The sequence below is a fragment of the Podarcis cretensis genome, assembly GCF_951804945.1.
Source record: "Podarcis cretensis genome assembly, chromosome: 16".
NCBI classification, from domain to species: Eukaryota; Metazoa; Chordata; class Lepidosauria; order Squamata; family Lacertidae; genus Podarcis; species Podarcis cretensis.
Genome location: NC_137186.1, coordinates 31,717,359 through 31,734,349, shown reverse-complemented (window position 1 = coordinate 31,734,349; position 16,991 = coordinate 31,717,359). Strand labels below are relative to the sequence as shown.

The following is a 16,991-nucleotide window of genomic DNA, read 5'->3' as shown; positions in this document are numbered from 1 at the left end:
TCCGTTTCTCTTGCTTCTAATCAGAGATGTCAGGGGCGATTCCCCGACACACATACACGAAAAAAAAAGTTGTACCACCATATGAAGAAGATATCTGAGCAGGTTTGTTAAACTGGGTCCCTTTCAGGGAACACTGGTATGTTCTGAAAAATAAGGACAGTGCAGAATAGCACTTGCTGGGCACAACGTCGTCTAATCTCTCCTCCTCCCTGCCACAGAGCAGAATGACTTGCTCGTGAAATAGGCCTGCTACTTCGTCTAACCTCCCCCTCCTCAAAACAAGTCGGGCTGAATGCTCACGAAACAAAAACCCGCCTGGAAGCGGCCTTTTAAAAGGATGGATTGGTTTACTGCGGCATAAACTTCTGCGAGAACCCAGTCCGCAAGATGTATATTTAAATTACTTATTCGATTTGTATACCGCCTTCTCTGCCAAGGCACCCAAGGCGGTTTACAATTTAAATACTAAAACAAATGGATTATCTTAAACGAAGGCGGTCAAGAGTCCTCTCCTGCCAGCTGCGCACTGCTGGTCTGTGGGCTCCCTGGTGCGTAGGTTCCCTTGCTCCTGCCTTCCCTCGGGGCACGCAGATCTTCAGCAGCAACCCAGGCAAGGGGAGTTCAACAGGCGTTTACTCCCAGGCAAAGAGGCGCAGGGGTGCAGGCTCGCTTGCTCGCTGCAACAGAAGACTGACCACCCCGTCCGGGAGCTGCTTCGCTTTCCAGGGAGAAGAAGCACAGGCTCCGTTGGAAACAGGCAGAGAAGGAGAGGGAGGGAGGGAGAAGTCTCCATTGCGGATTGGGACAGCTGTCCTTTCTGTTCCCGACGTTTCACGAGCCTCCCCCCTTAACATTTCTCTGCCCACCCCCAGTCTGCGCTTGGGAGAGAGAGATTCTCTGGCCGGCTCCTAACCAAACGTGCTCTTTGTAGAAAACGTGCGGGCATCTCTGCTTAACGGTGCCTGCTTGTCCCGTCTGGTGGGGACTGGGACGACTTCGGAGTCGTTCGGGGAAAAACCAAACCACACACCCCCAGACCCGGAGCGCAATATTGTGTCAGGCCCTGAGCTGATAGTTTAACGGGAGGTGAACCCTATTAACCTCCCGCCCCGGTGTTTTTTCGCGTTTGGCCTTAAATGAAGCTTGAAAAACAAACACGTTAACTTGAGAAACTCCAGCTTGAAGCATCACCGGTTTTAAGGAGTCGTTAAAATAAAGCGAACCACTCGCCCTTACCAGGGACTAGAAGCCTGTCTTAAAAAAATTATATCGGTTTGTTTCGCCCATTATTAACCTTTCCCTTTCCCCACCTCTGGTAGAGGCGTTCAGAATTTTAAAACGGTTTGGGCTAAAATGTAAGGACTGTATACATATGAGAGAGTTTAAAATATAGACAGGAACGATATCCAGTAATTTTTCCCACCACTTTCGGCGAGCATTTTTGCCTTTACTCGGAACGGAGTCCAAGTAAGTTAAACCGGACTTACTCCCCAGTAAATGTTTAGGAATTAAGCCTTAATTCTACCCTCGTTGTTCCACTTAAAAATAATCCAGCAGATTCTCAAACGCGAAAGCACGATTTTTAGAAGACCCCCCTAGAGAATCTTGCTTCGTAATCAACTCTACTAAAATCAGTCAAAACGAAGAAGCAAAGAAAACCGCTTTGGAGTGACCCACCGCGAAAGGAACTAGGGAAGACAAGGGGTTCTCGGATGATAGAATCGTGGCTTATTTTTCTACAATGTAGATGGGCGAAATAAAGTTCTAGAGCAGCAGGGATCAGCACAGAACGACGTCGAGCAAACTGCCCTGGCCGGACTTAAGCGTTTCGGGGATTTGCAATTGTAATTCTATCTAAAATTGACGTTTAAAAATTTGACAACCCGCTATTTACACACACACACGCCCAAAAATAGGAGTCCGGAAGGGGTTAACGGTTCGATTCACAAGCTCAGGGCCTCTTTAACATACAAATGCGTGGATTTCATATCTGCAGACCCTAACACAGACCCTAAAACCGCTTACAGCCAGGGGTTTTTTTACTTTAAAAAATTAATCTGTGTATCAGTGTTGCTAATAAATAAACACGTTCACTGGGACGTGACCCCCGTTGAAATCAACGACGCTGACCTTTTCTTAAAAAAGGAAATCCGTTTCAGATAGAGGACTTCTTGGGGAAACCACGATCGCGGCTTTCAAATCCAAAAGCCACGCCCCACAAACCCCCCAACTCACTTACGGAGGCCCGCGCACACAGCAGGGCCCAGGAATGTGGGCAAAGAACTCTGAAACCAAAGCGAAATCAACGCGAAGAGCATTTTCCCCCACTGAAACAATCGCCGTGGTTTTAGGAAGTCATCCATTCGCCCGCTCCATTATTTCAGCCCTACCAAATCAGAACAAAAGCAGCCATTGACTTAGAAGCTGCCGGGTGGTATGAACCCTAATTCTCGCGAATCTGAGAGACAAACTGGGGCTTCAGTCTCCTTTTCCCGCAAGTCTTTGTTTTTTTAAAAAATCAAAACAAAAAACTCGCCCATGGAGAGATTCCTTTCAAATCCAGAATCTCTGCTTTCCTAAATAAACGTTTTCCACATTGTGCTTCTTACTGCAATCCTCGCATACATGTTTATTCAGAGGCAAATCGCATCGAGTCCAATGGGACTCAATCCCAAGTGACTGCGTATAGCATTTTAGATTTAGAGTGGCAATGTCACGCTTTGCTCGCTCACTTTTATGCGGGGCGTCCACATGAGGTAGTGATTATCTCATAGCCAGTCTGTATTTTCCCCCATGTCCCTTCGGTTAGCTCCAAAGGGACTGGAAAGGAAAGAGTGTGTGTGTGTGTGTGTTTGTGTGTGTGTGTGTGTGTGTGTTGCTTAAACGCAACAACTGTGTACATTTACGTTTTCCTACAGCGAGGTTTACTTCTGAGCAAACACTCAAAGCGACAGGAACAGCACTAAGCAACTTCTGTTATGCCTGGGGGAGGAAATTCATTTTAACGTATTAAGTTAAAAGGGTTCTTCTAACACGATCAACAATTATAAATAGTGCCATCCAGGTAGAACTTTGGGGGCAGAAGTCCAGGGACCCACTCAGAAGAATGAGCAAGAGGGTCCCCAAACACGTATCTATAGACTGTGAAGTCCAGAGTCAAATATTATTTAAACTTAACTACTGCCAAGTAAAGTAAGTAAACAGAGTGTTCTTTTGTGGAAGTTTAAAAGGGGTGGGTATTCTCTTTCTGACACGGCTACCTAACTTCTAGGCCAGTTACTTTAAAAATCGCCTCCTAGGAAAGGAAAAACCCTTGATCTAAAAAGGCTGGGCAAGATCCAGGCAAAGCCAAGTTCGTTGGAAATCGCCTAGATTCCCCTGGGAGAGATCAAGTTGCTTACACACCATACATTTAAAGCACACACACACACCCAACACACAAAAGTAATCACGGGAACTGTAGTTTGTTAAGGGTGCTGGGGATTCTAAGGTGTAAACGAAGGTTCCCAGGATTGGGAAGGTGTTTTTATTAAATGTATGACATTCTGATAAGAAAAGAGGGGGAGATCAATGCAGTTTAAAAGAGCATGGATCGTGCCCATTGCCTACCAGCAGGTGTTCTGCATCACTCCTTGCTGCAGAGGTGTAAACAGAAAGGGAAAGAGAGCGGGGGCGACTGGACACAGAAAATTATGACCGGGTTGGCTAATAATTCCTACCGAGCATTCTCGGCAGAAGACGGTGGTAGACTTGGCAGGCTTTGTTCCTTTCTGCTCACGGTTTGCTACCAGCAAACATGTGCAGGCGTTTCTGCTTCCCGAGGAACAGCCGGAGAGAGAGAGAAAGAAAAAAAAGAAAAAGAAAGAAAGAAAGAAAGAAAGAAAGAAAGAAAGAAAGAAAGAAAGAAAGAAAGAAGGAAGGAAAGAAAATAAATTCCCCCAAAGCGTCAGACCCAAATGGGACTCCAGCGCACACCGGGCCTCTTCTCTGCAATGGAGTCTTTCCTTTCCAGAACCAAAGCGGCTCCTCTCCAAAAAGGTTATGGGGCTGACAAGCCAGATCCGGAGCTCCTTGCTCTAACAAAATTAAAGTGAGCCCGTGTGCCGCGATTGGAAGACCAACGATATTTGCCACGCTGGTTGGGATCAGATTCAAGGCCCCAGCTAGCCCTCCCCCTCTCTCCGCATTCTTGCCATAAAAAGAAGTTAGGGACTGTGATTCTTCAATCAATTCCCCCTTTGAAACCAGCGGGGCTGATCTACCAACTGCAGGTCGTATATCCACAGAGGATGTCACCCTAAAGACTCTTAGCTAGTGAGGAACTGAACCTTGCTGGGTCTTACTTCCGAGGAACTAAGCGCAGGCTTGAACTTTCTCCTGACGCGGAAGCGGAGGTCTGTTTATAGCGCCTTGGGCGGCGTTCATTGCCTCGGCAGAAACCGCTCCATAGCCCGGGCCCCTACGGAGCAACAACTCCTAATAATTTCAACTTAATTGAATTGTGGGTTGTTGCTGTAACAAAACGGGAGCATAATATACGACAACTCCTGCTGGGACAGAAAAGTTGGGGGTGGGGGGGTGTGTGTTCAGTTAATTTATGCGGCCCTCTGAAGTAGGTGTTTCATTTAGTATATACCCAAAATTTAAAATGCAAAAAATAAAATTAAAAAATCCCCAGCATTTTATAAATGAATGTTTAAATTATGCTGAACTAAGGCTTTAACGAAACGAAATACTTTTTTTAAAAAAACCAACCTATTTTTGTTCTTATTATGTATGTATATATACTATATATATGTGTGTGTACTATAGAGAGAGTGAGTTTGAGAGGCCTGCTAGGGCGAATCCTGAATTTATTTTACTTCCCTTCCGAAGGCAGGAATAGAAAGAGATGACTAAACAGGCGAAATCCCTTCATTTTCCCCGCTCAAATTAAAGTACTAACAAAGCTCTGTATTGATATAACCCCCTCCCTGTATTTTTTCATATATATTTTAAGCAATGTAAACACACGTTTGCCTCTCCGCGCTTCCCCACACATTTATAAGAGGCTTTCTCTGTTCTGCGCTCCAACTCTTCTTTTCCACACTGAGACAAAACGCAGAGCTTCCCCTTAAAGAAACACAAGTGACTGAAAGCAGATTACCCTGGAAGAGTGAAGTTTTTAAATATATATTTTCTTCCAGAACAGGCCTATAAAATGTTTCCAACCTATCTATCCCCCGAAGGGAATTTGAATTCATTCCTTAGGAACTTAAAAAAAACAACAACATTAAAACGGCATTGAAATTCTGAACTTTAATTTTATGCACTGTGGTGGGACGAAAGAAAGAAAGAAAGAAAGAAAGAGAGAGAGAGAAAGAAAGAAAGAAAGAAAGAAAGGAAGAAAGAAAGAAAGAAAGAAAGAAAGAAAGAAAAGAAAGAAAGAAAGAAACCGTATGTTGAGAAACCCACATTTTACGCGACTCAACAGAGACTAGAACCCAAACTCCGGACAATGAAAAGAAACGACGTGTATTTAAGATTTTAAGCAAATTTTGCGCCAGCTAAAATATTAAGATATAAAGTTTTAAAGCGTGCAGCGTATCCCTGTGGAAGTTAAAATCTCCGCTCGACTGCTTGGATCTCAACGTTTAATTCTGATTTTTGTACATTTTTTTCTTCCCAAAATAGGCAATGAACCCTCGTGGTCACGCGTTAACCCCTTTACACGTTACAACCCACAAACCAAGTCAGGCCAAGCGGGCTGCTTCTACCTGATCGAAGGGTTTTAGGGATCGAGCTTGCCTTTTCCGCCGAATCAAAGGGAGACCGCTGACGCCCCCACCCGAAACAATTTATTTAGGTGAAAATGAGTCCTCGTTAAATCAGCCGGAATGACAAGTACACGTTGTTGCGTTCAGGATCAAAGTGGATCAGCCAGTTTTGAGTACAATTACGTTTAGTTAATTTGTGGGCTACCACCTTGCGGGAAGCTATTTTAAAGTTATAATGGGCAGCAAATTATCGGAAGGAAATGACGAGGAGGGTAGGGTGGGGCGGGGCGGGAGAGGGAGCGCAGGCTGCGATCCTAGGCGCGCGCGCACACACACACACACACACTTTGGAGCAATTCTCATTTAACTCAGTAGGACTTCTTTCTGAGTAAACGTGTACAGGATCTATTAAACCATTACAGCGCTACTTTTTAAAAATACACATTGTGCATATATGTAAAGGTTGGGGCTCAAGCAAGAGTTTTGGAAGGATGAGGGTTGATTAAGACTGGTAATGAACTAATCATTTAATCATCGCATTATGATGATGATAATGATCCTCCACACCTATTTTTCAAATCAAAAAGGTTTCCACAAGCGTTAGCCTGTACTACTGTGAACTGTAAAGGGGATTTAAAAAAAAAAAAAGCAAACAAATCAGCAACATTTGGGGTCAGATAAGCGGAGATGTCGCTACATGAAATCCGGAGTCAATAAACTGAAGGATCCTGGATCACATAGTCTCACTTGGAAGTAAGCACCGCTGAAGGAGGAGAGGAGGAAACGAGTGAAAGTGGTTGGGATCGGGGCGTTTAGGGACGAATTCGTTCCTTAGTAACTCCTGCACTTAACCGAAGCCACAGCAGGAAGAACGTAAGGAAAACAATGAAGGGGTGGGTGAAAAAAATGCCACAAGCAAGAAAGGGGGGGTGGGTACCTAGTGGTATTCACGGCAGGAACGAAGAATAAACTCCAGGAAGTCGATTAAAAGTCCCAACGCGCTCAAAGGGCTTTTACTATCCAAGGCGAGCACAGAATCGCAGCCTCAACGCTTCTGCTCAGAAGAAAGCCCAACATAGCTTGCAAGTTTCTGCAGGCATAGGATCGCAGCCCTCCCTCCTTCCCAATCCCCCCAGACATCCCCAAAGCGCCCAACTGTGTGGCAGGATCGTGTGATAATAATAATAATAATAATAATAATAATAATAATAATCGCCTTAAAATAAATAAAAGAACGCCTGGTATGTTTCCCATTCGTCTGCACTGCCTGCCCATCGCGGCAGAAAGCATCTGAGAAGGGGTCTTTTGGGGAAGAGGTTTGGGGGGTGAAGAGAAACGGCGGACCCCACTTTCTGGGAAGGAAGCCCCTAGCGCCCCATGGAGTCCCATGCTAGCCTTGCTCAGAGTAGCCCCATTGAAGTCAACGGACCTGACTCCCTTAGGCCCGTCCATTTCAAAAGGCACCACGAACGAAAGCCTCTCCCGATCTCCTCTGAGCAAGACTCTCTCCCCCCCCCCCCCCCCCGCAATTTACTCCGGACTAGGAAGCCTGGAGAGGCCGGGAATGGCATAATTGGAAGGGACCTTCCGGGATCATCCAGTCCAAACCCCCCCCCCCACCCCTGCGCGCAAAACACAAAGGGGGAGGAAGGCGCAAGGGGCTCTGACCTGCCGGCCTTGGTGACGATCATCTCGGTGCCCAGCTGGTTGAACTCGTCCCACAGCGCCTTCATCTCCAGCTGCACGTTGACGTTGGCCACTTTGGGGTTCTTCTTGACCGGCGCCTTGGCCGAGGCCGGCGCCGATCCCCCTCCGCCGCCTCCCCCTCCGCCGCTCTCGGGGGTGTCGGAGCCCGGCGGCGGCGGCGGCGGCGGCGGCGGCTGCGGCGGCGGGTTGGCCCCGGAGCCGCCTGGGAAGGCGTAGCCGAACTGCTGCTGCTGCTGCTGCTGGCTGGCGTGGTGGTGCTGCGGCGCCGGGGGCGGCGGCGGCGGCGGCTGAGGCGGCGGGTGTTGCTGCTGCTGCTGCTGCTGCTGCTGCTGCGCCGAGCAGGGCTCGTAGTGCGGCGGCTCATGCTGCCCGTACGGGTCCCCCGGCGACGGCGAGAGGTGGTGGTAACCGGCCGCGGCCGCCGCCGACGCGTTGAGGCTGCTCAGGCTGTTGGCGGTGAAAGCGGCGACGTCGCAAAAATGGGACAGCTGCGTCAGCCAAGGGCTGGAGATGGCTGAGATCATGCCGGAGGAAGAAGAAGAAGAAGAGGAAGAAAAGAGAGAGAGAGAGAAAGGAGGGAAGGAAGGAAGGAGTGGGGGGGGAGAGAGAGAGAGAGAGAGAGAGAGAGAGAGAGAGAGAGAGAGAACAGCGGGCGGTCAGGTCGGTTGCTCGCTTCCCGGAGCTGCTCGCCCTCCTGAGGTAAACTGGGCCGCGGCGCCACCGCCGCCTCAATTTATAGCGCCCCGCCGCTGAGGGAGAAAGAGAATGGAGGCCCCTCTCTCTCTCTCGGTTGACTTGGCCTCTTTTCTTCTCCTCTCTCTCTGTCTCTCTGTCTCTCTCTCTCTCTCTTACCCCCCCTTTTTTTTTTTAGAAAAAAGCGCTCGGCCAAGTTCGCCTCAGCGCCGGCGGGCTCGCTCCTCCGCTCTCGGTGGCGCGCCGGCGCGCGCGCACCAGAAACTTTACAGCTTATCCCCGCGGCTGCTTCTCCTCATAAGCGCGCCGGGGGGCTCTCCGAGGAAGGCGCGCGAGGCGGCAACCGCCTCGGCTCCGGCTTCTGCGCCGGAGAGACGCCTAGAGAACTGAACACCGAGAGAGAGAGAGAGAGAGAGAGAGAGAGAGAGAGGCCCAGAAAAAGCCCCCCCTCGCTCTGAAGGAACGAGCTCCTTTTCTCTGGCGTTTTCTCGCTTCCCCGGCGGCGCGAGAGAGCGAGCGAGAGAGTGAGCGCTACTGACAAGAACTCCCTCAGACTGCCTCTCTCTTTTTTTCTCCCGCTGTGGCGCTCCTGACTGACTGACTGACTGACAGACGGACTGAGTCATTCCCCCGGGGACTGGAGGGGGGGTGAGCACGGCGGTGGAGAGGCCTGGGAGCGCGCGCCACGCTCTCCTATCTCCTCCTCGCGCCCAGCCCAGCAGGGGACGTCCCTCCTCCCACCGCCAAACTCTTTCTCCCCCCCTCTCTCGCTGTGGCTTTTGGCCTCGCCCCCGAAAGGGAGAGGGCGAGTCAGCCAGCCCGGCCGTCAGTCAGTCAGCCAGCGAGCGCTGGCGGCTGGCTGCGCGGGCAGGGCTCGGCACCTCCGCCCCCCACCCACCTTCTTCCTCTTCGTCCCCCTCATCTTTTAAACGCCCTGCTTTGCTTCCATTTTCTCCTGGCTTGGCCGTGAGGCGGCCTCTTCTCTCTCTCTCTCTCTCAGCAGAGGCCTCCCTCTTTTCGCTGCCACCAAACCGGTTCTTACTTTCCTCCCCCCTCTCCCTCCTTCTTCAGTGGCGATAAAGGGGAGCCCCTGCAGGGAACGCGCGCGCGCTTTTCCTTGCCTCGGGAGCCGCGCAGTGATTGACAAGCAGGGGGAGAGCGCGCGCGCGCTTGGAGGGGGGTGGGCTTTTCCTTGGCTCGCTCCAGCAGCTTTGATGCAAGCAAAAATTTACATGCAACCTCTTAAAAACACAAAAAAACCCCCCACTTGCATCTGCTCTCATCCACCCCCATTTCCTATTATACTGCAAATTAATTATCTGCATATTATAGATGCGCAAACTCATCCAGCACCACTGCAGCTTTCCTACCCATTCAAACAGGCTCGTTTTTAACCCAGGACCTCTGAAACTTCAGCAAGCGCCGGTCCACAAATCTCTTAAGCCGTATACTGGAAGCAAAAGCGAGGGGCCTTATTTGAGCTCTTAACTCTGTTTAAATGGCCAGGAGGACTTTTACAGGAATCCCCTCTCCAACCCGAAATTGTCCGAATTAGGCCCCCGATCTATAGTGTTGAGTGAGGTTTACTGTCCTATATGTGAGATTGCAGTACTAATCCGGATTGCGGGCTCGCTAATATGTGAACACAGTATTGGAGAGGGTAGGGGGATAAATTCGCTGTTGCTAACCCAGAGTCAGATCACTGATCTATCTAGTTCAATATTGTCCCCAATGACAGGCAGCGGTTCTCCAGGGTTTCAGGAAAGGAACATTCCCAGCTCTACCTGAGATGCCCGGGACCTTCTGCATGCAAGGCAGATGTCCTACCACTGAGCTATGACGTTCCCCCCAATGCTCCGCATGCTGGAAGGAATGAAATGGTATTGGTTTCAAGAAGAGGTATTGTTATTATTATTAGATTAGTTTGGGAAGTTATTATTATTATTAGATTGCCGTGGGAAGTGCATTTCCTTGGAAGTCAAGTTCCAAGGAAACCACAGAATTATTCTGATTCCTCTGTTCGGATTTAAAAATAAAATTAAGATGAAAGTTATTCCTGCGGAGAATACTCACTGAAACCAGACTGAGTGGGCATCTTTTCTTACACGACTCTTTAGATATCCTATTCAATGGAGCTTACTTCCTCTCAAAAAAATGTTCCTGTGTGAGAATTGGGTTACTAAGAAATCTGGGGAAAGTTGGCAGGACTCTCCTGCAGAGGTTAAATCCCGCTATAAAATGAAATAGCGAATATATAATATAAGTTTTATTTTTGTTGTTTAAGATTCAGTTCAAGTAAGTATAGTCTGTTTTAAAAGTAACCTTTAAAAAGCAACTTTAAAAAAAGTTATTATGGCTTATTTTAAGATGTAGTGTGGAAGCCCGTCATATTATTCTGAGCTACTCTTGGACACCTCCTCAAGCCAGAAGATCTCATTCTGGAGAGAGAGAGAGAGCCATGGAAGTGAACGGGAACCGCGCAGTACCACATCTCTCCCATTCACTTCCGTGGGGTTCCTATAGGTGACCTTTCCGCGAAGTTTAATTAATTAAAGTTTATTTGTATCCTGCATTTCCACCAGCTAGTTCTTCCAGGCGGTTTACAAACACGTGCTAAATCCATATTGTGTCCTGTGTTATTCGCTTGCTGTTTAGCACGGTGTCCTTGGCTGCTCTGTGATACAGCATATAGCCTTTATTGCTCTGGTCGTCTGGATGAGCCCCCAGTCTCTCTCTCTCTCTCTCCCCCACATGGAATATTTGAAACAGAGAATCCTCTCCGCCACTCTCCAATTAAACTTTATGGATTTCAGATATTATGTGGCCTTGTTGTAGAAAATCGCCTCCTGACTTTGAACCAGCCGGGTTTTTTTTAAAAGTTCTAAAACCATTGTTTTATACTTTCTATAAGCGCCATTTGAATTCCTATACCATAACACTGCTATTTTATTTTCTTTCTAATTATTTGTATTTCTTCCAAGCTCTGTAATCTCGTGAATTAATTCCTCCCCGCCAAGGCTAACGCCCCGTTGCGCGTTGAAATGAACCGGGCTATCGCAGTGGAATCTAGTACAAGTTCATTTCTGTGTGTTTATTTATAGTAAACTGTTTTTAAAAACTTAAATGGAACTGGCTTCCAAGTTAAGTGATTAAGATCTATGTATATAAAATACAACCCAGTGTTTACCATATTTACCGGGAAGCAAGACTCAAACGTGTTTTATGTCAGCTCCACAGAACGTTAGTGTGATCCTGTGTGTATAATCTGCACCGTATATGGGAACCATCCGGTCAAAACCTGTAGTTCCATTCATTTATTCCGAAGTTTCAGCCATTTATTTTTCAGTAAGGGTTAAGACAAGACTTCATCTCTTCCCACTCAAAGGAACGGGACTTTAAAAAGTCCTTTGGTTAGATTTGCATTCCCTTGACTTTCCTTATGTAGAAGGGAACTGTTATAGTTCCTTGTAAATTTAATAATAAGAATATAATTTAATAATTAGAATAGAATAGACTTATATGTCCCAAATACTCAACTTTCTCTTGTTCTTACAGGCAAATTAGAGAGAGCTTCTCCCCCCCCTCCCCCCAAACACACACTTGGTCCCTTCCTGACTGCGCTGCAATCGCTGCTAATAACTCCATAGCTCAGGGCTACTTTGCTAATTGACAGCGAAGCAGCACATTACAAGCATGTGCCTAACCTAGATTTACTATCGATTTGAGAGAGCCTGTGGTTTGTTTGTTTTTTCCGTGGGCGGTGGCTCCAGTTGCTAACGTTATATGTGCCACCCAAATGCCACAGATGCTTTTACTCGGAAGCCAACCCCACTGGGTTCAATGGGGCTGACGCCCAGGTAGGCTTCTGTTTCGGTACTCCGGCCTCGGTTACTTTTAGAGGAGAGTCGTTTTCCAAAGAAAAGACGCCGGGCGGGCGAGCAAACCAGAAGAGGTTGTGGTTTAGTTCCTAGATCGGTTAAACAAAAGTATGGACTATTTTTTTTTTAAGAACCCCAAACAGAACTGCAATGTTTGCTGCTCACAGACCCATCCGCTCACACGGTGAGTTTAATGCTAAGTGACTTGGTAATGCTGCACAACATTCATCATCATAATAATTATTTTTGTTGTCGTTAATTATTATGAATTATAATGGGTACTCCAAGCAGAACCCATTGAAACTAATGGGCATGACTAACAGGTTCATTAGCTCCTTTGGGTCTACTCTGAGTATATCTCCGCTGGCTACGGCCCGGAGCTGGAGCATCCGTGGACGCTTTTTGCTGCGGGAGCCTATATATGAGGAAGGGTCATTCGTGGCTTAGCGGCAAACGGCATGCTCTGTAGGCAGATGGCTCCCCAGTTCAGACCCCTTAGGATCGGGGAAAATCTGCGCCCCAGACCCCCGGAGACCCAGTGCCAGTAAGAAGAGTTTAGAGGGACCGCTGGTCTAACTCTGCAGCAGGCAGCTCCCTAAGTCCCGAAGCCCCCAAAACCCGCGTTATTCCTCGGCGACGAAGCGCCACGGAAAATAATATACGCGAAACAAGGCACATTTTCAATGCGCGGAAGTTCCTTGGAGCGAGGGAACCGGCGCAGCGCAAGCGGAGGCGTGTCTACTCGGAAGTAAGCCCAGACACCTTGAATTTCCAGGTGTCGGCGTGCGCGCCGCAGAGGGACTGGCGCGCTGGGTTTTGCTTTGTTTGAGGCTGTTGTCAAAAGGTTTCCTTGCTGCAATACAGCCCCTTGGGCCGTCTCCGGGTCTCCGTGCGCGGCAGAGCTGGGTTACTCTAACCGGGAGAAGAGTATCCGAGCAAACTGTGCGAGTGTCTGTGGGCGAGATCCCCGGAGCTCCCTTCGCCCTTGACCCCTGGGTGCTGGCTGCGCTAAGCAGTGGCTGAGGGGCGCCACATATTTTTGCAGACATCCACTCTCCCCTCCCCACCAACTAGTTGATTGATTAATTTTTTAAAAGCAAATTTCTCGAGCCTCTTCGCCGCTTACCTTCCATGTCCCGGGTCACGGCGCTAAAATGCATCCTCCTCCGGGCGGCGGCGGCGGCAGCGGAGGGGCTGTAAGGTCTGCGGAGGGCCCCCCCGACGGCGGCGGCGGCGCTGGGCTCGGAGTCCAGCGCAGCGACTACAACCTCCTCCTCGTCGTTGTCGTCGTCGTCTTCTTCGTCGCCGCCTCCTTTTCCCTCGCGCTCAGCGGCTGAAATCAGAGAGGCGATACTGAACGCGTTGGCCTTGGGGGATAGGGGGCTCGCGTCGTCCATAGGGGGGCAGAGAACCGCCGAGCCCGGGTGGAAACGGCTCGCCCGTCGGGGAGATCAGCGCGCCAGGGCCAGCTGCGCTGGGACGCGCGCGGCGCGCAAGGCAGGGGCCCCGCGGCGGCCCGGCGGCAGAAACTGCTGCGGGAAGAGAAGGAGCCGAAGGAAGTTTCCGAAGCGGCTCCCCCACCCCTCTCTCCTCTGCCCTGGCCCTTCCCTCCCCCCCCCTCCAGCAACCCATCGCTGTTCCCTCCTCCCAGCTGGCGGAAAGTGGCTCTCCGCGCCTTGGCCCAACCCGAAATCTCCCTCCTCCTCCTCCTCCTCCTCTGCCACCTCGTCCCCCCTCCCGCTTGCCCCCCCCTGCACCTCGGATCGGCAGCCGGCCTAGCCACGTTTACTCGGAAGTAAGTGCCGCGCCTGCTCAGGGAGATTTACCTCCAGGTAAAGCGCTTAGGATCGAGTGGGATTTTATGTTCTTGCTTTCTCCACACATCTCTCCCGCATTCCTTCTTTTCTCCCCAGCAAGGAATAGCTCAGGTAAATGCTCCTGGTTTTCCCTTTTCCCCGTTTCCCCTGGATTTATTGCGTTTATTTACACCACTTTCCTCCCTCCTCTGAGCGCGCCTTTCTTGCAAGGCTGAGGGCGCAGCTCCCTTCCCTGTCGCAGAGGATTCCTCTCGCTCGCTCTGCGCACCTTCCCGTGGGTGGCGATGCCACACGGATTGGCGCGTCGGTAAGAATGGCCTGCCCCGACGCTAATTTCGCATCCTCCACTCTCCGCTTCCTTTGCGGAAACACTACCAGCGACAAACTAGCAAAGAAGAGAGCTATAAATTGGAGAGGATTGTGGCGGCGAGCAGTAGAGCGGGTAGACTGCGTCTCCTTCATTTTTCCAGTTCTCTTGCCATGGCCACCAGAATAATAATAGCAGAAACTTTGTGGGGAGTGTTTGCCCAGGTGTGGAAGGACACCCCAGAATCACCAGAAATTACCTATACAGGCGGAAGCAGCGCAACCCCCTCCCAGAATGAGTCCAGCCTAGAAGCGAAACAGTCCGCTCTGCGTTTGCCCGAATCAAAGAAGTGGTCACCTCGCCCCGCAAGACCTTGAGAATGAACAATCCCTTCTCCAGCCCGGTCTGTGGACCGGCACTGAAAACGGTTTCTCCAGAGGTGCGTGTGGACAGATTAGTTCTACTGCGTTTTACTGCTTTGACCTATAAACAGGCCGCACTATTAGCGGTGACCCCACCGCACACAAAGACACACACACGCCCCAACACACCAATCCCATGGGCTACTGTATCCTCAGAAGTGCGTGCGCTTAGATCTCCCTCCCTCCCGTTAAAGCGCGCGTCGGGTTGTGCGAAGCCGCGTTTCTCTGCAAAACTGAACGTTGCGTAAGACAGCAGTTACAGCTCTACGGCAATTATGGTGAGGAGCCTTGATTCGCACCCCAAACCTCCCCTCCCCTCGCGCCGGAGATGTCATCACCGACCCATAATGTCTGGCTCGAGGCTTGGGGACGAGACACGTACCAGCTTAGTTTGCGAAGGATTGCCAGGGGTGGGTTTTATTTTTTGCGGTGTGTGTGTGGGGGGGGGGGGGGGAATAGCGCCCCAGATCCAAACAGCACCTGCTTAAAAACTTAAAACACTTTCTCGGGGTGGGAATAAGCTTCGTAGAGACCTAGGCAGAGACATCTCTTTCCGATCCAGGCTCAGACGTCCAGAGAGGCGCGGGCCACTTTCGGTTTTTGAGGCCTCTGGCCATAATAATCTTTTAAAAAATAATAAATGACGGCGACAGGGGGAGGGGGAGGAGAGAAAACATATCCAAAACGTGCATGGTTTGTATAATCAGCTTATCTGAGAGGACACATTCACCGCGGTCTAATCCTGAGCCATTCCAGCCGTTTTATTGCATTAATATCTAGGAACACTTTAAACTATCTAATATGACAAAGTTCTATATCGGTCAACAACGAAGTCTTTGATCAAATCCCATCTCTTTTTTGAATATATTTGAAGCGCTGAGCCGAAAGGATGTGTCATTTTTTGGTTTGTTAAGCAAAAAAAATAAATTGCAAAAAGTTATCAAATGCTCCCAAAATTTAAAAAAGTGTCAAAATTTGAGATTAAGGTTAAGAGCAAATGGGTCCCCCTTCCTAAAGCAAAATTACTCTAGGAATGAAATATGAACCGAGTATGAATCGGGCTCTCAATCCCATAATAGTCCCAAACTCTTCTGAGTTAGTATGATTTTATACCAACAGTAACTGCGGAGTATTTATCACTACCGTTGCATAGTATTCAGAGTAATCCTCTTACAATTAGTAGGGTAGTACAATACATTCTATTAAGAACGTTTACTTGCGGCTGGAGAATGCTTTAAGTGAGAAACCATAATAAAAAGAATTAGTAGTTCTTAAACAATGTTTCCATCTGGATCGAGAACGCTCTCTTGATGCAAAACGGTGATAAACCAGGATGGATACGGAAGAAGGAAGGAATTTTACATGAAATATCCCTTTGGGACCAAAGCTACAGTAAAAAGAATTATGGATCTTTTGTGCAATGCCTGACACTGAATTCGGAGAAAGAAAGAAAACACTTTCTGAGTTCCAAACCGTATAAAAGTCATAACTGTTTTGTGAAATCGCAAACCATTCCCAGGTGCTATATCTCTCGGGAGTCCGAAAGCCCGCGATCCTTTTCTGGATAAAGACATACATAATTTCTGGACTTGCAACCGAGGTATAGAAAGGATTTTGTCTCGGTTCACACAAGACTCCAGTCCTTGTCACGTAAGAGAGAAAAAGTGAATGACTCTAGAGTTGAGACATCAGTACTGGTTTCGAGGACACCCCACCGCCGAAAAGACCCCCACCTACTTAAATCTTCGTGCCACGGGAGCCTTCACTCGGCTGCGCACGTCTCGGATCCCCTCCAGGGGGCTGCGATCCTAACCGCACATTGAGTTCAATAGGACTCCCGAGCGAGCTAGGCACAGAAACACACACAAATACATCTGCTTAACTGGCCAGGTCACCTGCAAAGGCTGCCTTGAAGCGCCGTCCCCCTTTTCTCTGCTGCAACGTTAGAAGGCCAGACGGGGAGAACAGGATCGCTTTTCGCGGCTGCTCCCGGCGCAGCACTCCTGCAACCCGATCTGTCCTCCGGCTACAGACGAGCCCTTCCAAGTCCGAAGTGGTGGTGGTGGGGGCTGGATAAGCAGACTTTGCCTCCCCCACTGCATTATACCCAAGACCCTTCTCCACATGAGCACCTACGGAAAAAAATAAAATAAACCCAGGCTACGGCTACTGGGATCTCGATGGGTACGGCAGACACACCTTCGCTGCAGGGTCAGGGAGCGTATTGCGTGTTTTGCATAGAGACTGTCTGAAATTAACCACCATTATCATCATCGTTAAAGGGAGAACAGCCAAGTGAAACCTCTGAATTGGCATTAATCAGGAAGTTCGACCGCATCACTCCTGGACTGAATCGCGACAAGGGCTTGATGTTAGGTTACACGTGCGAACCCGATTCTTCGTGTTCCGAG

At 49.2% G+C, this 16,991-nt stretch overlaps 1 protein-coding gene and 1 long non-coding RNA gene across 4 annotated transcripts in view; one reads left to right on the top strand and one right to left on the bottom strand.

Annotated features, from left to right (window-relative positions):
* TBX1 (T-box transcription factor 1) overlaps positions 1-13,933 on the bottom strand; it is a 45,252-nt gene extending 31,319 nt beyond the window's left edge. For 2 of the 3 annotated variants that reach the window (XM_079956745.1, XM_079956747.1), the window contains exons 1-2: positions 13,161-13,446; positions 7,425-7,977 (exon numbers count right to left, since the gene is read on the bottom strand). In XM_079956745.1, coding sequence (XP_079812871.1) covers positions 7,425-7,977; positions 13,161-13,431 — 824 coding nt within the window. In that variant the 5' untranslated portion in view covers positions 13,432-13,446. Of the gene's footprint in view, positions 1-7,424; positions 7,978-13,160; positions 13,447-13,860 lie in introns of those variants that run through there. The other variant, XM_079956746.1, reaches the window with a different exon arrangement.
* LOC307205086 overlaps positions 1-16,991 on the top strand; it is a 183,709-nt gene that overhangs the window by 40,158 nt on the left and 126,560 nt on the right. The window lies entirely within an intron of this gene.